At 46.9% G+C, this 25,730-nt stretch overlaps 1 protein-coding gene across 1 annotated transcript in view; it reads left to right on the top strand.

Annotated features, from left to right (window-relative positions):
- Positions 1–5,866: 5,866 nt before the first annotated feature.
- The window catches only part of LOC113254009 (uncharacterized), a 46,789-nt gene continuing 26,925 nt past the window's right edge, over positions 5,867–25,730 (top strand). Inside the window, exons 1-7 of the mRNA XM_048216262.2 lie at positions 5,867–5,936; positions 9,126–9,354; positions 11,031–11,183; positions 15,730–15,878; positions 18,399–18,539; positions 18,920–19,065; positions 25,588–25,683. Coding sequence (XP_048072219.2) covers positions 9,175–9,354; positions 11,031–11,183; positions 15,730–15,878; positions 18,399–18,539; positions 18,920–19,065; positions 25,588–25,683 — 865 coding nt within the window. The 5' untranslated portion in view covers positions 5,867–5,936; positions 9,126–9,174. The remainder of the gene's footprint in view (positions 5,937–9,125; positions 9,355–11,030; positions 11,184–15,729; positions 15,879–18,398; positions 18,540–18,919; positions 19,066–25,587; positions 25,684–25,730) is intronic.

Here is a 25,730-nt window from a genome sequence, read left to right as displayed (position 1 = left end):
TGCAGGGTTGCCAGCAATTTCTGCAGCAATCAGAATTCCGGGACTCCCAGAGGCAGAAGAAATTTTGGAACTCACAGGGCAGTGAACCTCAAAAGTGAGCATGCCTCAGGATCACGTAGAGAGCTTGTTAAAACAGCTGGGTCCCACCCCAGAGTTTCTGATTCAGTAGGTCTGTGACAGATTCCAAGAGTTTGCATTTCTAACAATCTCCCAGGTGATGCAGATGCGGCTGGTCTGGAAACCACACTTTGAGAACCACTAACCTACAGCCTGCTATTCAGAGTGTGGTCCGCGGGTCAGCCACACCAGCGTTATCCAGAAACTTCTTAGAAACGCAGGATCTTAGATTCCACTCTAGACCTACTGCACCAGGATCTCACGCTGATGAGATCCCCGGGCAATTTGTGTGCACATGAACGTTTCAGAAACATTAATCTTAACCTCACTCATTTTGCAGAGGAGGACGATGAGATTAAAGTGGTTAAACACCTTGCCTGAGGAAGGGGAGAGCAGACTCCCGATTCCTGATTCCTGGTCTCAGTGTCCTTCCACACACCAGGGCCTTTCCACCCTGGCGGCTACAATCACCTGAGGAGCAAACACTTACGCTCGGCCCCGGCGCAGAAATTCGGATGTAATTGGTCTGGGGTAGGGTCCTGGCCACAGGCGTTCTTTTAACTCTCCTCGCTGATTCTGGTGTGTAGCTGGGTTGAGAAGCACTGAGACAGACCACATGGAAGACTCGGTGTTTTTTGTTTTTTTAAAGATTTGTTTATTTATCTTTAGAGAGAGAAAGCACTAGTGGGAGGGAAAGACGGAGAGGGAGAGAGACTGTCAAGCAGACACCACGCCTGATGTGCAGCCCCACGCGGGGCTTGATCTCAAGATGCTGAGATCACGACCTGAGCGGAAACCAAGAGTCAGTTGCTTAACTAACTGCGCCACTCAGTGCCCCGGAAGACTCAGTTTTATATCATTACTCCATTCATGTCATTGAAAACCTATCTGAAACTTGTCTTCAACCTGCTCCTCCTCAGTCTCTGGTTGGGAAACACATCTCACAGTCGTCATTTGGGATGTTTTTTTCTGATTGGAACACGTTTCGGAAACACCTGCAAACGGCTGCAAGGTCAGTTCTCACAGAATCTCCTACATCTAGTGCTAATAAATTTCAGACATGCACAACAGGAAAAACTCCTCTACCCTCTGAGCGTCCCTTAGAAGAAACTCCCTCCTTCCCTGCCTGATACAAGGGTCACTGTTTTTTATAAGATTTTATTTATTTATTTATTTATTTATTTATTTATTTACTTGACAGAGCGGGACAATGAGAGAGAGAATACAAGCAGGGTGAGTGGGAGAGGGAGAAGCAGGCTTCCCGCGGAGCAGGAAGGCCGATGCGGGGCTCGATCCCAGAACGCTGGGATCATGACCTGAGCCGAAGGCAGACGCTTAACGACTGAGCCACCCAGGCGCCCCTCACTGGAGATTTTGCCTGTTCTCCATAGGGACGCGGTCAGTACTGAATGATGGCTACAGAAAGAGCAAGCAGAAGAGGGGAGCTCCCCGGGAGCTGTGGATGGGGATGTGGGCTGGGGAGGATGGTGGCTGCCGTCTGGGGGTCCACAGTCCCTCCCCTATCCTGCCGGTCAGTGCTGGAGGAAACAGAAACGCGTCAGTGCTGGAGGAAACAGACACGCGGGTGGAGGAGTTGTTGGAGGCCAAGGTGGATGAACTAGCAACAGTTCAACTCGCGGTGGCGCTGCGGTCTGCAGGCAGTTTCTTGCACCTGAACCTCTCTCAGAACCACTGGAGATGGGAGGGGTTTAAAGCTCCAGCTTTGGGGTGTTCTGCTAAAGGCTGCTCACCACAGATTGCTAGGAGCTCACCTGCAGTAAAAGAAAAAAAAATATGTTGGGTTTATGGGCTTGAGAGCAGGAGAAGAAGCCCCCAGAGACTCAGAAAGGAGCTGTGAGAGGCTTCTAACAGGATCGGCCGTGTGCGGGGTGACGCCTTGGGGCAAGAGGAAAGGGGGAGGCAGTCCTAGATTGCATACTGTCAAGAAGAACAGAGCATTTGGTAATGGACATCTAATCTTACCCGGAAAACCGGAGCACTAGAGTTTGTGCAATTGGTGAACGAGGAGCAGTCATTCAGATTTTCATCAGAAGAGGGGGTCATTTAATCACTTTTGTGTTTGGGGAATGACCATGTCTGTCTTGAGGGTGGGAGGCTTGTCTGAACATGGCTGACCTGCAGTTGGGAACCACCATCTGGCTGCCAGCAGGGCTGGTTGTCACATTTTCAAAACCCAGCGTTCTTCTCAAAACCCCAAAGAGATTGGGTCTTTGTTACCTCCAGAATCCCTGTTCTCTTCGCAACAGTTGCCGTGTGCTTCGGAGAGGGGTCAACAATAAGAATTCTAAATAAAACAATCCCAATAAAAAACGTAAAACGTGCTCACCGCCTCCTTTTTAAACTTTGGAATTGAACGTCTGCACGTTTTCTAAAGATGCATCAGTCCGGGGGCGGCTCGGTCGGTTGAGGGTCCGACTTTTGGTTTCGGCTCAGGTTGATCTCTGGGTCCCAGATCGAGCTCCAAGTCAGTTTCCAAGTCAGGCTCCCCGCTCGGCAGGGAGTCTGCTTGTCTCCCTCTCTCTCCACTTCCCCCCTCCCCCCGCTCTCTCTTGCTCCTGCTCTCTCTCACTCTCGCTCGTTCACTCTCTCTCTCAAATAAATAAAATGTTTACAAATGAAGAGCTTTCTGAGGAGGCTCATCTGTCAGCTTCTGCTTATGTCACCTGCCAGTGCTATGTCACATGGTCACCCCATATACAAGAAAGACTGGGGAAGGTTGTTTTCCTTGCCTTATTTGCTGGCACTCATGCTGAAATTGAGTTACATCAGCAAGGCAGAAGCAGAGAACGGGTAGTAGGAAGGCTGCCAGCAGCGTGGCCAGCTTTGCAGGAGCCCAAAACACATGTGTAACCTCCTCAGCCCATGTGAGTCACACCTAAAATTATAACAACAGTGAGATGAGGTCCAGGCTGCCCCTGATTTACAAATGCTCAATGTGTGAGGAACCCATATAGTACTTGCAAACTGGTACGTATCCCACCCGCTGCTCCAGTCACCCCTGTGACCCTGGGCGCTGGTCCAGATTGTTACCTCCCAATATCCATCTTTCCCTTTTTCTGTAAGTAATAGAAGCTCCCATTTTTAGCTGGGCACATGTCTGCCTGGAATAAAGACTCTATTTCCCATCATTTTTTGTAGCTAGATAAGATCGTGTCCGTAAGTCTGGCCAGTGGCATCTAAGCAAAAGGGTCACATGCAGTTTCTGGGAAATATCCTTATATGGAGAGAATGTGCACTTCTGTGTCCGCTTCTCTGTCTGAAATGTGGATGAAATGGCTGGAGCTCAGAAGCCATTTTGGGCCATGAGGTGGAATTCACACAGAGGATGGCAGCGTAATAAAGTAGGAGGAGCTTGGATTCCTTATGATCTTGAAGCTTCTGTAGCAGCCCTGGACTGCTTACCTATGAACTTCATTTACATGAAAGGGAAATGAACTTCTCTATTGTTTTAACCAATATTAATGGGTTTCTGTCACTTGCAGCTAAACTTCATGTGCCATTTCCTTGAGCCTTCCCACTGTGCCTAAGAAGGATTTCTCATCTCATCTGTGGTGGTCCATCTAGTTTCTGACCCTTACTCTGGCCCTGTCCTCTGGGCAGTGGGCTTCCTCAGCATTCTCAGCTCCCTAAGCATGTGCTTTGAGTCGCAGTCAGTGACCTGTAAGTGCACTCCCTCACCCTCCTCTGTACTTCTCCTCCTTCACTGCCCCTCTCTGGTTGCATGCTAGGAAGACTGGACTAGGGCCCAGCAGAGGAGGAGGCCGCACAAAGGAGAATTAATCCAGGAGCACCGACTCATGGGGGTGCACTCGCTGGAAAGCCATGTCTGACCAAACGCAGGATCCCTCCTTGCTCTTCCCTACCTCCTCGCTTCACTTTGTGCCACAAATTTCTTCATTAGAGCCCTTTGAGTTTAAAAGACACACTCAGAAATACAAGTAGCCCTGGAGAACAGACTCTTCTCCATTTGCAGTTTACTGTGAGTTAGTTTAACCCAATTTCTTTTTAAATTCACTCTTCCATCAAACAGTCATGGAGAGCCTATTTTATATCCTTTTTAAAAAAGATTTTATTTATTTATTTTGAAGGAGAGAGCGAGAGAGCATGTGTGACAGCCAGGGGGAGGGGCAGAGAGAAAGGGGGAGAGAATCTCAAGCAGACTACACACCGAGGGGGGAGGGGATGCAGGGACTCGATCCCACACCCTGAGATCATGACTTGAGGTGAAATCAGGAGTCGGAGGCTTAATGTGCAGAGCCATCCAGGTGCCGGAGATTATCATATCCTAAGAGATGGATAATTTATTCTTTGTGCTGGAGATCAGAAGTCCCACACTGTTCTCACTGAACTAAAATCAAGGTGTCAGCAGAGCTGGGTTCCTTTGTGGAGATTTAGGGAGAATTCATTTCCACGCCTATTCTGCTTCTAGTGGGAATTCTTTGGCTAGTGTCCCCTTCCTCCATCTTTTTTTTTTTTTTTTAAGATTTTATTTATTTATTTGACACAGAGAGAGACAGCCAGCGAGAGAGGGAACACAAGCAGGGGGAGTGGGAGAGGAAGAAGCAGGCTCCCAGCAGAGGAGCCTGATGTGGGGCTCAATCCCAAGACCCTGGGATCACGCCCTGAGCCAAAGGCAGACGCTTAACAAGTGAGCCACCCAGGCGCCCCCCCCCCCCCGCCCCATCTTTAAAGCCAACAAGGGGGTGGGGTGGCCGGGACACTCCTCACTGCATGGCTCTGACCACAGGGGAAAAAGTTTTCTGGGCTTTATGTTCGCAGACTCAGGCAATTAGATCACCGTCCTCACCCCCGTCCCCCGTCCCCCTACAATCAAAGGTAACAGCCCCACTTCAAGGTCTGTAACTTTTTAAAAAGATTTTATTTATTTATTTGACAGAGACGGCCGGCAAGAGGGGGAACAGAAGCAGGGGGAGTGGGAGAGGAAGAAGCTGACTCCTAGTGGAGGAGCCTGACGTGGGGCTTGATCCCACAACGCAGGGATCACGCCCTGAGCCGAAGGCAGACACTTAAGGACTGCGCCACCCAGGCGCCCCTCAAGGTCTATAACTTTAATAACATCTACAAAGTCGCTTTTGCCATGTAAGGTCACGCATTTACCGGTTCCAGGACTAGAACATGGATTTCTCTGGGGGCCTTTATTCTGCCCCCAAATCCTTAAATTTACAAGCCCCAAAGCCACTGCCCACGGCCAAATTTCTTAAAAATCCTTTTTCCTCCCCATCCACTTCCAAAGCTGCAACCGCTTTTGCATGTCCCTCCTCTATACTCCCCGCTAAAACTCCGTCGCAGGCCCAGCCCGGCGCCCCCTGCGTCCCGGGCCTGGAAGGTGGGGGGGGGAACGCCGGAGCAGGAGCGCTATCTGCAGGAGCCCCGGCTGGCGTCCGCGTGTGCCGCCGGGGGGGGGGGGGGGGGCACCTACCTTAGGGCCACCTCTACCCCATCCCCCTGCCCCACTGATGGCCAGGCACACTGGTCCCCCACTTCTCTCCCCTCCTAGACCTCGTGCCTCGCAGCGCCCCTGGCTCTGACGGCCTCGACCCCGGGGCGAGGACACCAGGAGCTCTCCCTACCCGAGACAGAGCCCACCCTCCCGAACCCTAGAGGGGCTTTCCGGCCGCCGCCCCTTCCCCCGCCTCCTCCTCCCGCCGCGGCGTCCGCCCCCTCGCGGGCCGCCCTCTCCAGCCCCGCCCCGCGCCGCGCTGACCGCCCGCGCGTCTCCACGGTGCCGGGCGCAAGCGGGAGGCCGGCCGGCGAGGGACGCGGGGACCGGCGCCCGAGTGAGTGCGGGGCGCGGGCCGGCAACGAGGTTGCGGGATGGGTGGCTGGCGTTCTCTCCGGGAGGTACCGAATTGTTGCGTGCGGCGGCGGCCCTGGGGGAGGGAGCGGAAGGCAGCCCCTCCTCGCCCACCCGCTCCCGTCGCCTGGGACTCCGAGGGGGAGCTGGGCGAGCCGCAGGCCCCGGGGAACTCTGCTTCCCTTACGGCTCGAGAGGCAGGACCCTCCCACCCCTGCTCTCTCCCCGCACCCCTCCCCTCACCGTCCCCAGCTCTCGGAGAGTCACAGTTTGCAGAGGAGGGGGCACCCACTCCTTAGGCCTCCACTGAATACTCCTCAATGAGTCAGGTGTGCTGGCCTTGAGCGCCTAGGTAGCTGCTCCCTGGGCCACACGTTACTGTACGCGGAAATGACAAAGAAATGCTCGTGATAAAATGTTAAGTGAAAAGCTCAAGATTTAAGAGGGTCTTAATCGAGTGTGTTTATAGAATGTTATGGGTGTAGTTTGCGCTCCAGTAAATACCCAGAAAAGGCTGGTGAGAAACACTTCATATTGTGAACAGTAATATTATATAGTACCAGTCTTAGCTTGGGCTGCCTTGACAAAATACCAAAGACTGGTGACCTTAACAACAGAAACCTTCTTACACTTCTGGAGACTGGGAAATCCAAGAGCAAGGTGCCAGGAAGCTAGGTTTGGAGCCTTTTCTCTTGGCTTGGATGTGGCAGCCAGCTCAAGGGTGACAAAATAAGCTCTCTGGTGTCTCTTCCTCCTCTTCTTCTTCCCCTCCTTCTTCTTCCCCTTCTTCTTCTTCTAAGATTTTTATTTATCTATTTATTTATTTAGAAAGAGTGTGCGAGCGGGGTGGTTGTGGGGGGAGCAGAGGGAGAGAATGTCAAGCAGACTCCAAGCTGAGCCTGGAGCCCGACTTGGGGCTCGAGCTCATGACCCTGAGATCATGACCCAAGGTCATGACTTGAGCTTAAATCAAGAGTCGGTTGCCCAACAGACAGAGCCACCCAGGCGCTCCACTCTGTGTCTCTTCTTATAAGGGCAGTAATCCCATGGTCGGAGACCTGCTTTCATGACCTCGTTTAACCCTGATCACCTCCCAAAGGTCTGGTCAACAAATACCATAACACTGGGGGCTGGGTTTCAACAAAAGAATTTGGGGGGGGTGTGTGAAAACATACAGTCTGTAGCAGTACGTTCTAGGTGGTACGTTAGAGTGGTTAAGAATTTGGGCTGTAGAGCCAGGCTGCCTGAAATTGAATCCCAGCTGCACCGGTTACCAGTGTTTGCACTTAGGCAAATCACTCCCCTCACTAGGCCTCAGCGTCCCCACCTGAGCATTCACTGTGTGCCAGACTCTGTTCCAGGCATTCATCGTGAACTAATCTGTTACTCCTCATAACAGCTCCTCCTCCTCATCCATCACCGTCTCTGTGTTGCTGAGGGAAAAACTTTACATTTAATTTGCATTAAATCCTCAGAAATACCTAAGAGGTTATATTGCCACCATTTTTACAGATGAAGAGAACAGGATTCGGGGAAATGAAGTTGATTACCCACAGTCCGTCTACTAATAACTGACACAGGATCCAACCTGCTTCCTCTTGAAACAGGCCTCTTAATAATCCCATAAACCTTTGTCTCTATGAACCCTCTTCAGAGCCCCAACCATGACCTTAAGTTATTGTAACCAAACCAACGTGAGTTCACTCCGTGGTGAGGCACAGATACAGCAGGTGGAATTGTCTGCACAAAGTAAACTTTATTTGCAGCAAATAAGGAGATCACAGGAAATAGCTTTCAAAGCCGGACTGCGAAGGGGGTGGTGGAGAGAAGCGGTGAATGGGTTCCTTTTGTTTAGGGTTAGGATGAATATTTCGATAGGGAGGCCTTGTCGTTGTATGTAGCGGTCATAAGGTCACACATGTACCTTAAGGAAACATGCCTATACATACATTGTATGTTATGTAAGTGGGGCTAAGGCTCTTCCTTGGGAGGGGATTTTAGTATTATAATGAGGTAGAGGTCATTGCCAGTCATTCCAGAAGTTACTCCCCCCTCCATCTGAGCCGAAGTGAGTCAGGTGTTTAGTTCCAACAGTCTGGGTGGTCTGGGAGGTGTTGTCAGGGCTGTAGCCATCCCCTGGTTTCAGGTTTCCTTTGCCTGAGGTAAGAGGTAAGCCAGAAAGAAGAGCTTAAGGCAAAATGTAAGACAAAGGTTAGTGAGTACAAGCAGGCGGGCCGGGCCGTGAGAGTCAGGTGCTGGGGTCTAGCTGGTGACTGCCGCATGCAGGGACCTTTCAAGGCTGGATAATTGAAGGGACAAATCAGTGCTGATGGGGTGGCTTCCTGTGGTCACCAAAATAATAGTAACCTCAATAGGGGCGCCTGGGTGGCGCAGCGGTTAAGCGTCTGCCTTCGGCTCAGGGCGTGATCCCGGGGTTCTGGGATTGAGCCCCACATCAGGCTCCTCCACTAGGAGCCTGCTTCTTCCTCTCCCACTCCCCCTGCTTGTGTTCCCTCTCTCGCTGGCTGTCTCTATCTCTGTCGAATAAATAAATAAAATCTTAAAAAAAATAATAGTAACCTCAATAGTACTAATAAAGTTTGTTGAGCACTTTCACTATGGGCCAGGCATTGTGTGAGGTGCTTCATAAACTACCTCCCTAATCCTCGTGACAACCATAATCCATTTGACAGATGGAGAAATAGAAGCTTGAAAGACTTCGTAGAATACCTAAGGCCACCCCAGTGAGTCAAGTGGTGGAGACAAGACTAAAATTCAGGTCTGTTTCCCTTCAAAGGTCATGTTTTCAACCGCTGTGGATATGCTGCCTGGCAAGAATTATGTCTATAAAGAGAACTATGCCATTTCAAAATCAGTATGTCTTTGGTAATATTTAGTGCCCACCATTAACGTTAATTGTATTCCTTTATAACTGAGTTCCAAGGGTACTGCCCCGTTTTCAAGAACCTAAAAGAACATGGATCCATGGATGTAGAGACTGGAAATTGAACAGTTCTGCTCAACTGCCTCCATCTTGATTCCCCTACCCCCATTTTAAGATACATGAGGCACTTTAAGATTTTCGGAGAAGGGTGTCCAGCAATATTTTACAATTTTTAGTGGGAGGGCTGTGATCTGCTCCTTAAAAAGACAGCTGTGTATTGGGTTTCAGGGCAAGGTACTATTTTCAGAATCCAGGTGGAGTCTCAAACAGTAAAACAATGCCAAGAGAAAAGGAAGGAAAACAAAAAACTAAAGGAATACCCGTGCCCATCGTTCCAATTCTTCAAAAGTTCCTGAAAACATACGAGCAGCACTGTGCCCAGACGCAGACATTTGTGTGTCCAGCCCTCAAACAGGACTTGAAAACCAGCATCAGCAGTGAACGGATTCTCAGGAAAGTGAGTGTGTGGCTTCCTTTCCTTATTCTTCTCTGAAGTGAACTAATGGTCCTCGGTCATGGCCCTCTCTGCGTTCCTGCCTGCCCAAAGCCCGCCCCTGGCACCCAGGGCTCTGCTCAGCCCGGCTCCCTTCCTGCTCCTCCCTCCCAGTCTGCCCATCCCAGTCCTTCAAGCAGGCCTGCCTTTTCTCAACCCGCCCCTCCCACGCTGCCTCTGGAAAGCCCCCCTCAAAAGCACCACTTTGGGCATCATTGCAGGATATCATGTCCAGCACTCCCGCCACCCCACGGGACACCTCCAAGCTAACATTTGCTTCCCTTAACAGCTCCTGTGTCCATGTCATCAGGCCAGACCCCCGCATTCACCCATGCTTCCCCTCTCACTTGGAATGAAGTCAGCAAACACATAATTCTGACTCCCAAAGTACAGAATTTCAGAAAAAAAAAACTCAGATGTCATATCTTTTCTGAGAAAATCTAGGGATCGGTTGTGAGAGGGAAAGAAGAGAGGCCAGTGCTGAAACTAAATGGTCTACTCTTGGGCAGGGGCACCTGCTAGTCCAGAAGGTGGGGCCTCGCACCCAAGGACAGACGGGCCTGCTCTCCAGCTTTTCTATGGCCAGCCCAGAAAGACAGTCTGTGTTGTAATCGTCAAACACCTACTGATTTCCTAAAATGCTGAGTGCTAGACAGAATAAAGCAATTAGAGATGGCTGCTTAAAAATAATTATTCTAAGGTGACTTTGACCCAAATCCATCCTACCCATATTTTTCCTGAATGTTTTTGGGGGATGGGAGGATGATTACATTGTACCCCACATCAAAAGAACCTCTGAAAGTCCTCCCTAACCATCTCTTTTGCCCAAACTTCCACTTCCCAGGGCAGCTGCCACCTCCCTGTCCTCTCCTCTCTTTGGACAGGAGACTACCTCTCCTAGCCTCCTGTCCCCTCTGCCCTCCTAGCTCTTTCTAATTCCTTCTCTGGTAGTTAGTTGCTTCTCTGGACTCCCCCCATACATCTTCCCAGTGTGAGAGCTTTTTGTGGTAAAATAATTACTACTTAATTTTTTTCTATTATACTTCTTATAATGAGCCTCTACTACTTAATGATAAGAGTTAATCATAAACCTTTTTCAAATTTATAGTCCCTTCAGCAATGTTTTCTAAACATTTTAAATTACAGTCGCTACCAGAAATACAAATAACATCATGATCCAATGTATAAGTACCAGTGTGACTCATAAGACCGTACGGGCAGTTTATGTTGCGTGGGTTGCTTTGGTTGGGTCTCCATTCTGATTTTGGGCATCACTAAAGTAAAAGTCTCATGAGACAATTATTTTTTACAGTGTAGGATACACTTGGATAATTTCTCTTCTTTTCTGTTTCCTTAAAGAAAGAAAGAAAAAAAGCTGGTTACAATCTACTCAACTGATTTCCTGACCCAATAATGAGTAGTAACCTGATGGGAAAATCTGTGCCCTGTAAGGTTGCCTTTGCATATGACAAGAACTCCCTAAGTTTGTATTGAATTACCACCCCAATGCACACGGGAACCAAAGTTAATTACCTTTACAAATGTTCTGATGTCTGATGACAGTATTCTTTCTCTACGCATTCAAATGCACGCACCTCTCTTTATGATTCTCACCTGTACTTTTTTCCCCGACACTCCAGTTTATGCTTGTAAGACCTGAAGACTCCCCGCCAAGCATCCCACCAATTTCCTTGGAACCTTTGCTCATGACAATTCAAGATGAGTGTTATATGCTGGGGAAAGAGATCTGTATCTGGAGCCTTCAGCTGAGCAACCCAGAGATTGCCAGACTGGTGAGTCACGCATTTGAGAAGCATTCCTCCAATTAAAATTGAATATAAGCATAATATCATGTGTTCCAGCTATAGTTCATTTGTCTTGATGCATATGCTCCAAGCTTTTCTTTTTTAAAAAAACAATGTATTTTTTAATGAGACATTTCAAAGTTATGTAAAAGTGCAAAAAACAACAAAGAAATTATGGTATATTCATATAGTAGAAAACTACATAAGGGCACCTGGGTGGCTCAGTCGGTTAAGCGTCTGACTCTTGATTTCAGCTCAGGTCATGATCTCAGGGTCATGGAATGGTGCCACACATCGGGCTCCAGGCTCAGTGCAAAGTCTGCTTGTCCCGCTCTCTCCCCCTGCTTGTGCGCTCTCTCTCTCTCAAATAAATAAATAAAATCTTTAAAAAAAACTATATAACGATGAAAATGCATCAACTATAGCTATACAAAAACAAAATATGACTCATAAAAACATAATGTACAGGCAAAGAGAGACACAAAAGAATACATACTGTATGTCGCATTTTATAAAGTAAAAAACAGGTAAAACTATAATGTTTCCTTATCATAATATTACTTTTAGGGAAGAGGAAGGAGGTAGTAATTGGGAGAGGGCATTAGTGCCCATTTTTCTAGTCTCTTACCTGTTTAAAAATCTCTTGTTTTATTTCATTGAATGTGTTAAACTTATTTTATAATCTGTGTCTAATAGTTTCAATAATCTAAATTATTTTGGAGTCTGATATTACTGACTTCTATGGGCTCTTACTCACGAACCATTTCTTTGTGTGTTTTTATGATTTCTTTTGTGCCGTAAACTCATATTTCCTAGGAAAATAGTTGAGGCAATTCCTTGAGCTCTGATTTGAAGACAGCGTTCCCCGGGGAGGATTTGCATTTGCTTCTCAGTGCTACCATCTCGGGCTATGTTAAATTAAATTAAATTCTTGGTCTGAGGGCTCTTTGAACCATCCAACTGGTATCAATTCAGGGTGCAATTACCTATGTTAAGACTAGCTTGTGAGTTCACAGGGGACATATATTTTTTTTCTGTGTCTTCAGTCTTAGTTTGAGATAGTCAGTTTTCCGTGGGGAAGGGAGAGTTAGGTTTATTTCTAGTTCATCCGTACTCTAAGGGCATGGTGTTGTAGCTCACTCTATGTTTTGAGCTACACTGTATGCAGTATTTTCTCTTGGACTCCTCACTTCCAGTGATCTTGGGCTTTGCTGTCCCCTGGACTGCATGATCCATGAAAAGCAGAGCTCGACTCCCTGCTATACCAGTGCTCTCAAAGGGAAAGCTGGCTTTAGTGCCCTGCATACTGCTCTAGGTTCCCACTCTCCTGCATGCATTGATCTGTGGGTATTCCTCACTGTCCTGCCAATCGCACATTTTTAAAAGATATTTTTAAAACTCTTAGAAGAAAGCATAAAGGAAAAGTTTCATGATGTTGGATTTGGCAATGATTTCTTACATATGACACTAAGTGCACAGGCAACAAAGGAAAAACTAGATGATTTGGATGACATCAAAATTTAAAACTTCCGTGCATCAAAGGACATAATCAAGTGAAAAGGCAACCCACAAAATAGGGACCATAATTGCAAATCATCTGTTTGATCAGGGGTTAACATCCAGGATATATAAAGAACTTCTACAATTCAACAACAACAACAAAAAAAAACAAACAACCTAATTTAAAACTGGGCAAAGGACTTAAGTGAACATTCTCCAAAGAAGGTATACTAATGAATAATAAGCACACAAAAGCTATTAAACGTCACTCATCTTTAGGGAAATGCAAATCAAAACTACAGAGATACTACCTCATGTCAACTAGTATGGCTACTATCAAAAAAAAAGCAGAAAATAATGTGTTGACAGGATGTGGAGAAATTGGAAAACCTGTGCACTAAATTGGTATAGCCACTATGGAAACCAGGATGGAAGTTCCTTAAAAAATTAAAAATAGGGGCGCCTGGGTGGTGCAGTTTTTAAGCGTCTGCCTTCGGCTCAGGGTGTGATCCCGGCGTTCCGGGATCGGGCCCCACATCAGGCTCCTCCGCTGGGAGCCTGCTTCTTCCTCTCCCACTCCCCCTGCCTGTGTTCCCTCTCTCACTGCCTGTCTCTCTCTGTCTAATAAATAAACAAATAAATAAATAAATCTTTAAAAAAAATTTAAAAATAGAATTACCATATGATTCAGCGCTTCCACTTCTGGATATCTACCCAAAAGAATTGAAAGCCAGATCTCAAAGAGATATTTGTACACTCATCTTCGTGGTAGCATTATTCACAATAGCCAAAGGTGGAAATAATCCAAATGTCCATGAACAGATGAGTCGAAAACAAAATGTGGGATATACACACAATAGAATATTATTCAGCCTTTAACAGGAAGGAAGTTCTGACACATGCTACACGTATGAACCTTGAGGAACTTATGCTAAGTAAGATAAGTCAGTCACAAAAGGACAAATATATCATTGTATTATAAGAAGTGCCTAGAGTAGTAAGACTCACAGAGAAAGAAAATAAAATGGCGGTGGCCAGATGTTGTGGGGTAGGGGAGAATGGGCGTTATTTTTTATTGGGTACAGAGTTTGAGTTTTACAAGATGAAAAAAGTTCTGGAGATGGATGGTGTTGAGGGTTGTACAACAGTGTAAATGTGCTTAATGCCACTGAACTAAAAATGGTTAAGATGGTAAATTTTATATATGTATTTGACCACAATTCAAAATAAATGTTAAAAAGGTATCTTTGATACATAACCAGAATTCTTAGTTGTGTCAGTCAGGGTACCCAGTCCATTGAAGTAGGACATAGAATGGTGTCCTTGCATGTTAAAAGTGACCCTTAACGGTTCTTTAAAATGTAGCCCTCTGGGTTACCTGGAGGCTGTTGAGGAATTGTGTGGTCGATGGCTGTGCTCTTGCCCACAGCAGTGCTAGTGCCCCGGAGAGTGACACTGCAGAGTGACACTGCAACCGCTGGTCGAGAGCCTGTTTTGCACAGACCGGCGTTACCGTAGGCAGTGACGTGCCACATTGCCTCCTCTATCAGAAACACAGCCTGCGAAATCCAATCCAGCACTTCAACTAGGTGTTTTCTCATTAAAGAGACCTCAGACATCAGCTCTGTAGTTAAGGCTGCAAGGGCTCTTATATTCTCAGCCAAGCTATAATTGGGAACCCTATCTCTGACCAACATGTCATTGCCTCAGGAAACTGAAGTCCTCCAAACCCCACCAAAGCCTCTTTTAGGTTTAAATTCTGAACTGAAGAAATCCTTAGGTTGTGGTGATTCTAATTGCTAAAAGGTGGCCTTTGTGATTTGTAGCTTTAAATACCTCCTTCTGTCAGTTAGGTAGGGATTTTAATTGTCACTGGGATCCTTTGTTACCACAAGAAATGACCTTGCCATAGACCCTTCCACTCAGGAGACTGAGAGAGCTTGACATGGTTCCAAATGTTCATGTGTTTCCCCCAGTCCTGTGGCTTCACCATGAGAAACACCTCCCTGCTGAATTTGCATGGTCTAGTTCTTTTTTTTTTTAAGATTTTATTTTAGAGTTTTTGAGCAAGGGGAGGGACAGAGGGAGAAGGAGAGAAGCAGACTCCCTGCTAAGCACAGAGCCCAACATGGGGCTCAATCCCAGGACCCTGAGACCATAACCCTGGGACCATGACCTGAGCCGAAATCAAGAGTCTGACACTTAACGGACTGAACCACCCAGGCACCCCTGTCTGGTCTAGTTCTGAGCAGACCTCTAAATCCCAATACCTGTGACAATGAATATAAATTACTTAGGAGGTAATATTTGTGCCTAGTTATATGAAGGTTGGCATGGTGATACCTCTAATGAAAAGAACACAACCCTAGGAGGATAAATTTGTGGGTCAGAATATCAACATCTGTATTAGTCGGCTGGGGCTGCCATAACCAAGTACCACAGGCTGCACGGCTTAAACAACAGAAATTTATTTCCTCACAGTTCTGAAGGCTTAGAAGTCTGAGCTCAAGGTGTCAGCAGGGTTGGCGTCTCCTGAGGCCTCTCTCCTTGGCTTGTAAACGGCCACCTTTTCCCTGTGTTTTCAAGTTGTTTTCCCTCTGTCTGTGTCTGTGTCAGATTTCCTTCTTATAAGAAAGCCAAGTCCTGCTGGGTTAGGTCCCACCCTGAAGACCTCATTTTAATTTAAATACTCCTTTGAAGACCCTGTTTCCAAATACAGTCACATTCTGAGGTACTAGGGGTTAGGACTTCAACATGTGAATTGGGGAGGGGGCTACAGTTCAGCCCCTAATAACATCTGTAAAGATATGCTAAGGTATATCTTGTCTCATCATAAAGCTTGGTGTTTCCCATTTAGTTCTTCCTTTTAAAGGGCAATTATTTTATTTTCATGCCACTTTCTCCTTGGGGAAATTAGAAAGTTGTCTTAAAGGCAAAACTGTTGAGGTAATGAACATAATGGGCTTTTGGGTTACATGAAAACAGAGCTTATCTGTCTCCCTTCTGTGAGCACGGTTTCATCTCACGTTCTCAGGCTTCGCTTCTGGAGTTGAGGGGGTGTGCCGCCTGCCCATTTACCAGCCTGGAGCTCATCGACTGCAGGATGGATCTGTGGTCCCTCGGGAGACTTGGGAGGGCTCTGCCATGCAGCTGTCTGCGTTCTCTCGTCCTCGATTACTGCAGGTGAGTCTTGAATGGGGGTTCCCTCAGGGCTCCTGGCTGCTGTCTGCTGAGGGAAGCAAAGGCAGGGAGGGCAGTGGCCTGGTTCCTTGTGCCTCCTCAAATCATCGCCGAAAAGGAACACTGCAAAGCCTCCTTAGAGCTAATGTTCCTGAATAAATGTCAGCATTCTCAAAAAGAAGTTTTATTCATTCATTTATCCTTCCTTCCTTCCTGCCTGCCTGCCTGCCTGCCTTTTTATTCATTTATTCTGTCAACAGATATTCGTCAATGGCCTGTTTGTGCAAGACACTGCTCTTTGCTAAGGAAGATACACATATACGGCAGTGCCACTGAGCAAGGAGGTCCTCAGTATAGTAGAGGAGAGGTGACGTGCTCTAGGTTACGTATGAGGCAAGGTAGAGGCCTGAATGTAAAAAAAAAAAAAAAAAAAAAAGTCCCTATAAATTTTAGTGGTTTTTTGGGTAAGGGGAACCATGATCCCCTACGGAACGGGGCATTATTCACCAGGAGCGGAGGTGGGAGGAAAGGTGTGGTGCTAGGGAAAGAGCCAAGTCTTTCAGAGGGCTGCAGCATCAGGCTGTCAGCGGAAGGTCAGGGGGTAATAATAATAATGATAATATCAGCTAATTGTTATTGAGTGCTAACTGTGTGCCAAGCACAGTGCATGGTTTATCTCATTTATTCTCCCAACAATAGAGAGAGATGTACCAGTACATATGGATGTAGGATATATAATGACAGGTAATGTACTATTTCCATCCCTTGACTCTATGTAGATGAAGAAAGACTCAAGGACATTAACTGGCTTGTTCAAGGCCATTCAGCTCTAGGGATGGAGCCTAGATGTGAATCCAGCCATCTGAATCTGAGCACACTTCGGATCTGTGATACTAGATTGCTGGGGGATCTATAGTGTAGATCCTTAAATCATTGCAACCTGCTTGTGTGATGTGGGATAGGTCATGCAACCTCTCTGATCTTCGAGATGATCTCTTCCACTTCTCAGGTCTTTGATTCTGCAACTTTCCCCTGGAGCCCGGTGCTGCCTTGTACTCAGAAGGCCAGTGGGCTGTGAGGTGAAAGAGCTGATTCATGCCTGAGAAGTGGTACCACAGGGACACAAAGACCCCATTAAGGAACTAGGGTCTTATTAGGGCACTGGTGGTGACAGTGGACGCATCTGTAAGCACATGCTGGGGAGAGGGGCTATTTCTGGAGGTTCTCCATGTTTCTGAGATGCTTGGAGGAGCCTCAGTCAGGGTCTCCTAACACAGGACAGCAGAAGGCCAATATCCTCAGGACACCCCACAGTGATTGAGGATCAGCCTCGGAATCTCCCAGCTTCCCACACTGCACTGGGCAGAACCAGCCCCGCTGCTGAGACGCTTCTGGACTTCAGTTCCTGCGCTGGACCCAGAGACCTGCACTGGAAGGAAGTCAGAAGAGAAAAAGAAATCCCCATTGTTAGGAAACAGCTTACTTTATTTTTAAAAGATTTTATTTATCTCTTTAGAGGGGGAGGGGGCAGAGAGGGAGAGAGAATCTCCAGCAGACCCTGCGCCGAGCCAGGAGCCCAACACGGGGCTCCATTTTGAGTTGAGCCAAAATCAAGAATTGGATGCTTAACCGACTGAGCCACCCAGGTGCCCCAGGAAATAGCTTATTTTCATTGTCAGTTGAAATCCTGCTATTGCCAAGACACCTAGAGTTGTCAGGGTTGGGTGGTTGGGAATCACCACTGAGACCTCAACACTGGTAAAATTGCAGGTTACCGGCCTCTGGGGACTTCCCTCTGGCTTTCTCTGTGAGGCTGTGAAGTCCACCAGCCGGATGCCCTTCTTTCTCATACACAGCTGCATCCCCACCCCCACCACAGTAGCTGCCTTCAGGAATTACTTGTTGGGTGAACTAGTAAACTTAAGAAGTTATTTCTGTTAATACGATGCATGTCATTTGAAAGTTCAGACACGGACATTTCAGATTCCCTGAAGACGTCCCTTTACCTCACTGATGCTCAGCTTCCTGACCTAATGCTTATACCCAGAGGCTGTGCTGGCATGATGCCCATGACTTCTCTTTGCAAAGTCGAAGGGCTGGGTGATACAAGGTGAGGAGCAGCACAGGGCCAGGAAGGAGGGCCAAGTATGCCCTGGGCATACTTTAAAGGCTCCCTCCTCACACAGCCTCCTACTGCTGGGGTCTTCCCTCCATCCCTGCCAGCTGGGCAGTCTGGCCCGTCTTCAGGATCCAGAGCTTGCTCTCTATCTGCTCCCTTGAATGGGTAGTTCAAACCGTGCTCTGCTCCCTTTGCCCAGGAGGCAGATTCTGGGTCCCCCTCCCCCCACCTGCAGTCTACCCCCCTCAGTCACCCAGCTCACTCCTTAGCCGGCCCCGGCTGTGGAAGCCCAAAGTAAGGATCGGTAAAATCTAATCTGCCCCGGGGAGTCCCTTAAAATGAATAATCCAACAGGTGACATAGGTTTTAGAAGTCACTGATTTGTTCCTGTCATTTCTTTCTAGATTTGGAAATGAAGAAATTGAGAATATTTTCTCAGGCCTGGAGAACAACCAAAGGCTTCAAGTCCTCAGTCTGCGCTACTGTGGTCTGGGGCCGCAGAGCGGACCACGGCTGGGCGCCATCATATGCCAGAGCTCCATCTGGTGAGACACATGCCCTGCTCCCCTCTGCCTCTGGATCTGTTCTGTCTTGAGTTAAATAACCAGCTTATTTACAAAGTCTGCTAACCCGTGACTTCCCCTGACTTTTCACTACATTAATTATTTTGTGTTCTTTTTCTTAATTATAATGGAAAAATCCTTTAGTTACATTTGAGAATCAAGGGTATCATGCTATATGCATGTTTTTGGCCCGATGACACGGTCACTAGGTCTATTTTTTATGATGTGGTCTATTCTCTATTATGATTATTTATTTATTATTTTATGACTAGGTCTATTATTTTATGAGGTGAAGACCTCAAAGCCAAATTTGCGGAAGTGAAAGTAACATCCAGTGAATGGTGTATTTTGCCCCTCCCCAGTGAGCTGCACCTTGATGGCAATTGCTTACAGTGCTCCGGGGCTCTGGCTCTCCTCAGACCCGCAGCAGAGTATGCAGAGAAGCAGGGCAGAGACCAGCCGGCCACATCCCCACCAGACCTCGGGAGTCCCCCTCAGCAGCTGCAGGGTAAGTGCTGGGGAACTGGGCCCTACACTCCTGGGGACTACCTATCAGAAGGAAGCCGCTTTGCGGTGAAAAGTGACCTTCCCAGTGGTCAGTGGAAATTCTTCCTGAGTATGAGTGAGAGCAGAATAACGGACCCCCAGCAATGTCTTTGTCCTAGTCCTCAGAACCGGTGATTATGTTACCTCACGTAGCCAAAGGGACTGTGCGGATACGATAAAATTAAGGGCCTTGAGATGGGGGTTTAGCCTGGATTCTCTGGGTGGGTCCAATGTCATCACAGGATCTTTGCAAGAGGGTAGCAGGAGGGTCAGAGCCAGAGAGAAGGAGGTGTGACTGTGGAAGGAAAGGTGGGAGTCATGTGAGGAAGGGGCCAGCAGCCATGGAATGTAGGTAGCCTCTAGGAGCTGGAAAGGGCAGGGCAAGGAATTCTTCCCCAGAGCCACTAAGAGATTTACAGTCCACCAGTGCCTTGACTGTAAGACCCATTTTGGACTTTGGACCTCCAGTTCTGTAAGGTCATGGACTTGTATTGTTTTAAGCTGCTAAGTGTATGGTCATTTGTCACAGCAGCAGTGGGGAACAGTTAATCAGAACTCTTCAGTTACAAGTGAAAGCAACCCAAACAGAATTCAAGGTAAATAGGGGTTTATTGGCTTACGTAACTGAAATGTCCACAGCTGTCTTCAGAAATAGCTAAATTCAGGGACTCATACGATGTCATCAGGAGACCCTGAGTTTGCTGCTCTTGACTCTACTTCCCTTCGAGGGTTGGCCTTCTCTCCCAGTGCGGTCAGCCTTCCTCCAGGCAGGAAACAGCAGCCGACACTTCTGCTCGCAGTCCCAGGGCTATATCATCATGATTTATAATCAACCAGAAAGCGCGAGCCTCTGTCTCCCAGTGCTGTGGGTCAGTCCCACAGGAAGGCTCTCACTGGCCATCCTTGGGTCACATACATACCTCTTGGACCAGTCCCTACAGCCCAGGATGTGCTAACCCGTAATGGGCCAGGACTGATCACACACCCCACTGGGGGAGGGGTGGAGCGTTCTGATGGGCAGCCAAACCAGAAGCCCATGAGTTGCTGGCGAGCGGAGTGGCAGTAAAGAAGTAAACCAGTGAGGAGGACAGTTACAGGACAGACGAGAACCACAGCTGCTTACTCCTTATAAAAGGCTTATCATTTGTTTTAACAGATCCCTAATGCATATGTTTATGACACATTTTAAAGCTATCTACTTTTAATCATTGTTAACAGAAACTATAGCAAGTGGCTAATAGCGCAGACGTAGAATCAGGTCTGGGTTCAAATCCTGCCCCAGCTATGTATTAGTTTGGGCAAATTACCAAACTGATCTAACTTTAGCTTCTTCGGCTACAAAATAAACATAACTGCCTCACAGTGTTTAGTGAGGAGGAAGTGGTGTAACAGAATGCAGTTAGCACGGTGCCTGGCATGTAGTAAGTACTTGAGGGACATTAATTATCATCATTATCATCGTCATTATTATTGTAACAACAACCTTTTCCCAGGAGAGTAAACTTGAGGCATATTGGTGAACACAGTCGCTCTACTTGCTGGAAAAAATGAAGATGAAGAGCTCAAGGCTAATGTGCAGTGTGGGGACCACAGCTAAATATACTGTATTGTATATTTGGAGGCTGTGGAAGGGCGCCTGGCTGGCTCAGTTGGTGGAGCATGCAACTCTTGATCCCGGGGGTTGTAAGTTCGAGCCCCACGTTGAGTGGAGAGATTACTTAAAAAACAAAATCTTAAAAAGAACTAGTTGCTAAGAGAATAGATCTTAGAAGTTCTCATCACAAGAAACAAAATTTGTGACCATGTGTTGTGATGGAAGTTAACTAACTTACCGTGGTGAACATTTCATGATATATACAAATACCAGGTCATTATGTTGTACATCTGAAACTAATTAACTATTTAACATTATATGTTAATTTTATCTCAATAAAGAAAGGATTCACCGACTTGCGCTATTAAACAAAAAAGAGCTGAAGTCAAGGCTACCTTGTGGAAGTAAGTGCAAGGAACTTGTAACTATGAGAGATTCGTAAATACAATAGTTATTCTCCATTTAGGAACTTTCCTGGTATCAGAATTCTGTCAGTTATTTCTTGAATTTGATACTTCAGTCAACCCGATAGATATACAAGAGGAAGCTGGAAAACAATGTGTGCTATCCAACTATGACTCCCCTCTGCTATTTCTACCGCCGATCCTGTAAAAAGCCACAGTCCTATGTATGAAGTCCTATATTGTAATTTCAGGACTGAAATAACCAGGTGAATCTGTGATTTTTAAGAAAAATAATTGGATGCACTACTGGGTATTTACCCTGCAGGTAAAAATGTAGTGATCCGAAGAGGCACGTGTACTCCAGTGTTTATAGCAGCAGTGTCCACAATAGCCCAACTATGGAAAGAGCCTAGATGTCCATCGACAGATGAATGGATAAAGATGTGGGGTGTGTGTGCGTGTATGTGTGTGTGTGTGTGTGTGTGTGTGTGTGTGTGTGTAATGGAATATTATGCAGTCATCAAAAATGAAATCTTGCCATTTGTAACAACATGGATGGAATTAGAGGGTATTATGCTAAATGAAATAAGTCAATCAGAGGAAGACAATTATCCTATGATCTCACTGATATGTGGAACTTGAGAAACAAGGCAGAGAATCATAGGGGAAAAGACGAAAAAATGAAACAAGATGAAACCAGAGAGGGAGACAAACCATAAGAAACTCAGTCTCAGGAAACAAATTGAGGGTTGCTGGAGTGGAGGGGACTGGGAGGGATGGGTTGGCTGGGTGATGGACATTGGGGAGGGTATGTGCTATGGTGAGTGCTGTGAATTCTGTAAGACTGATGAATCACAGACGTGTACCCCTGAAACAAATACTATATTTTATGTTAATTAAAAAAAAGAAAAGAAAAGAAAAATAATTGGAGGAGCACCTGGGTGGCTTAGTTCCTTAAGCATCTGACTTTGGCTCAGGTCGTGATCTCAGGTTTCTGGAATCAAGCCCTGGGCCTCCAGCTCTGCCCTCAGCAGGGAGTCTGCTTGTCCCTTTGCCCCTACCCCCACTCGTGTGTGTGCCTAGCGTGCGCGTTCTCTCTCTCTCTCAAATAAATAAATCTTTTTTAAAAAGGAAAAGAATTGGAAATATAAAAGCAGTGTCTCAAGGGATTGGTACGTGGTAGGCAGGAACAGGTGTGAGGTGTAGGATTGGAAAGGCAAAGAAGTGGCAAGGACTTGGGGAGCAAATGTGGAAGTCTCCTATTCTGATTGTTCTAAGTGGTCTCTGGCCAAAGGAGCATGAAGGCTTGATTTTTAAGGATTCTGGATTTGATTTCCCAGAGAGCCAACAAGCGAGGATCAGAGCTGACCTCAGTGAGCGCCTGCCCTGTCATTCTTCAGCCCGGGACAGGGTAAAGCTGCTCCAGCTGGGCTGGGCCCTGCAGTCAGTGGTCAGCACACAGAAACTCTTTGAAGTTCCTCTCATTATTTATTCACTTGAACCCTGATTTTAGCTGTTGTGCATTCTTTTGGGTACCTGTATTAGTCTGCGCTGGCTGCCGTAACAAAGTAACGCAGGCTGGGTGGCTTACACAGCTTTCTTTTTGCACAGTTCAGAAAGCTAGAAGTCCCAAATCAAAAGTGCTAGTGAGTTCTGTCTGGGGTGAGAGCTCTCTTCCTGGCCTGCGGAGGGCGCCCTCGTGCTGTGTCTTCACGTGGCCTTTCCTGGGTGTGTGTAAGCAGAGGGAGAGCCGAACTGTCTGGCGGCTCCCTGATAAGAACACTAATCCTGTCTGATCAAGGTCCTACCCTTATGACCTCATTTAACCTTAATTACTTCCTTAGAAGCCCCGTCCCTAAATATGGCCATACGGGGGACTCAACATATGAATATTCGAGGAATACAAACATGTACACCAAAACAGTGACATACATACCTGTACAGAGTAAAAGTACCTTCTGTTTCAAAGCTGGATTGATAGACCTCTGCTCAGGCAAATTTCATTTTCCCATCTTGATTTCACTTAGTCAGCACGATACTCACAAATGAGAAGAGAGGCACAGGAGGGAAAAAAGGGGGGGGGCGGCGCCTGGGTGGCTCAGTTGGTTAAGCAACTGCCTTGGCTCAGGTCGTGATCCTAGAGTCTGGGACTGAGTCCCACATCCGGCTCCCTACTCAGCAGGGAGTAGGAGGGTCCCTCTGACCCTCCCCCCTCTCATGCTCTCTCGCTCTCTCTCTCTCAAATAAATACATAAAATCTAAAAAAAAAGAAAAAAGTTATAGAATATTACCAGCCCTCTCCTGGTCACAGGTGGGTGTTAAACCCAAGCCCTGCCACCCCCGAAATGTGATTCTTGAGCGGAGGAACCTGCTGCGGCACCCACACCAAGCTGTGCTCATTCTTCCAGACCCCTGGAACGAGCCTGCTCCCTGTCCTTTACAACTCCTGTCTTGAAACAAGGGTGCTACATACAGACTGAATGTTATGTCCCCCCACCCCTCAAAATTCAAATGTTGAAGTCCTAATCCCCAAGGTGATGCTTTAGGAGATGGGGCCTTTGGAGGTAATTAAGTCATGCGGGCAGAGCCCTCCTTTTTTTTAAAAGATTTTATTTATTTATTGGACAGAGAAAGACAGCAAGAGAAGGAACACCAGCTGGGGGGCGGGAGAGGGAGAAGCAGGCTTCCCACTGAGCAGGAAGCCTGATGCGGGGCTCGATCCCAGGACCCTGAGATCATGACCTGAGCCGAAGGCAGACGCTTAACTAGTGAGCCACCCAGGCACCCCAGGGCAGAACCCTCCTGAACAGGATTAGTGCTCTCTTAAAAGAGAGCCCAGAGAGCTCCTTCACCCTTTCTGCCGTGTGAGGTTATAACGAGAAGACAGCCGGCGTCTGTGAATCAGGAAGATGCTCTCACCAGACACCAAATCTACTGGTGCCTGGATCTTGGACTTCCCTAGAGCTGGGAGGAATAAATGTTTCACTGTTCGTAAGCCACCTAGTCTACAGGATTTCGTAAGAGCCCAAACGCACTAAACACAGAGTACATGAAAACCGAGGGTAGGTGTGTTACAGGGGGTGTGGATTGTTTTAAAGAAATGTCCTGATTCTGAACTTTGAGAATGTCCCAGTACTTGTGGTTAACATCCTGGGTCACAATCATTCTACTTGGCAAAAGAAAGGCACGCCTTCTTTCACATCCAGGATCAGAGCAGACACTTTCTTCCCTACGGTATAAAAACAGAGACAATTCAAAATATTAGTGGTAGCGTGAAAGAAAGTGATGGACTCTAATAACATGCCAGTGTTTAGATATCATGTGGCTCCCGATTTTTGGTTTTAAGAAAATTGAAAGAGGATTTTAATCAAGTTATCAATGGACAGATCATTACAAATCTTTTTTTTCTATTGATCAACCACTATGTTGAACGCCTATCACACAGGAGTTCAAAAAATTGAATCATACTGCTGTGATAAAACTCCCTCTAGAATTACCCAGTTAAATTTGAAGTTTAGATGAAAAACATGTAATTTATTATGTTTCATGCAATGTTGGGGTATACTTAACTAATGTAATTATTCTTTGTTTATCTGACATTTAAATTCAACTCGGTGTCCTGTATGTTTGGGGGACAAGGGGAGCTAAACTTGGCAACCCTATTCTATCCGCATCTGTACGAACAAGATTTCTCAGCACTCAGAACTGTAACAATGCAGAGCTGGCCAGGCAGAGGGAGCAGCCTACACCAAGGCCCCAGGGCCTCTCCACAAGGAGCAGCAGGGTACCTGAGTGGTAACAGGGACAAGGGATCAGGGCTTTGTAGCAAGGAGGGAGCAGAGGAGTTAGGACTTATTTAGGGCTTAGGTTTGAGAAGGCCCCCTCAATCTGTGTAGCAAATGGACTGAGGTGGGGGCGGCAGGCAGGGAGGTCTGTTGGGAGGCTGTTGTCATCCAGTGAGAGGTGGTGGGAGGTGAGAGGGGTCTACCCAAGTGAGACTAGGGCAGTGGCAGAGGAGGTCAAGTTCCACATCTGTCCCATTTCCTGATGCTTGGGATGTGGGGTGCAAGAGAAAGGAAAGGAAGGGTCTAGAATGACTCTAAAGTGATAACATACTAATATGTATTTTTAAATATGCCAAAAATGTGTTCCTCTCTGCTACATTCTTACAAATCTCAGAGATTTGGAGCCACTTTTACAGAGGGCAGCTGTGGAACGTACAGCATTTACATGAGGCCTTTTAGGACGATACTTAGGGCCTACTTGGTAGCATGTTCTCCTTAAGCCTTTGAGGAGAGCAACATGAAAAAGACAGGACTGAACTGAAGCAAATGGGATTTGACAATGGGTCGGATAATCGTCTTAAGAGAAATAGCTCTGCCCAAAGTGTACAGAAAATGAAGGAAATAATCAATAGCAAAATGTGAAAAGACCCATTCATACAACTTTGAACAGGCTTTTTTCCCCCTTTTTCTTTTCCACACAGTCAAACAGAGGGGAAGTTCAACTTTGAACCAGACTACAAAGTCACCTGGAGCTCTTCCAGGGAAAACCCCTGCAGGGAAGGAGCGGAGGAAAAAAGGTACTGGGTTGTTGCTTCAACTATCCCTGTCTTCCTTCGTCTGTAAA

Source organism: Ursus arctos, unplaced genomic scaffold (genome assembly GCF_023065955.2).
Source record: "Ursus arctos isolate Adak ecotype North America unplaced genomic scaffold, UrsArc2.0 scaffold_20, whole genome shotgun sequence".
NCBI lineage: Eukaryota > Metazoa > Chordata > Mammalia > Carnivora > Ursidae > Ursus > Ursus arctos.
This window is presented reverse-complemented; position numbering and strand designations above follow the sequence as displayed.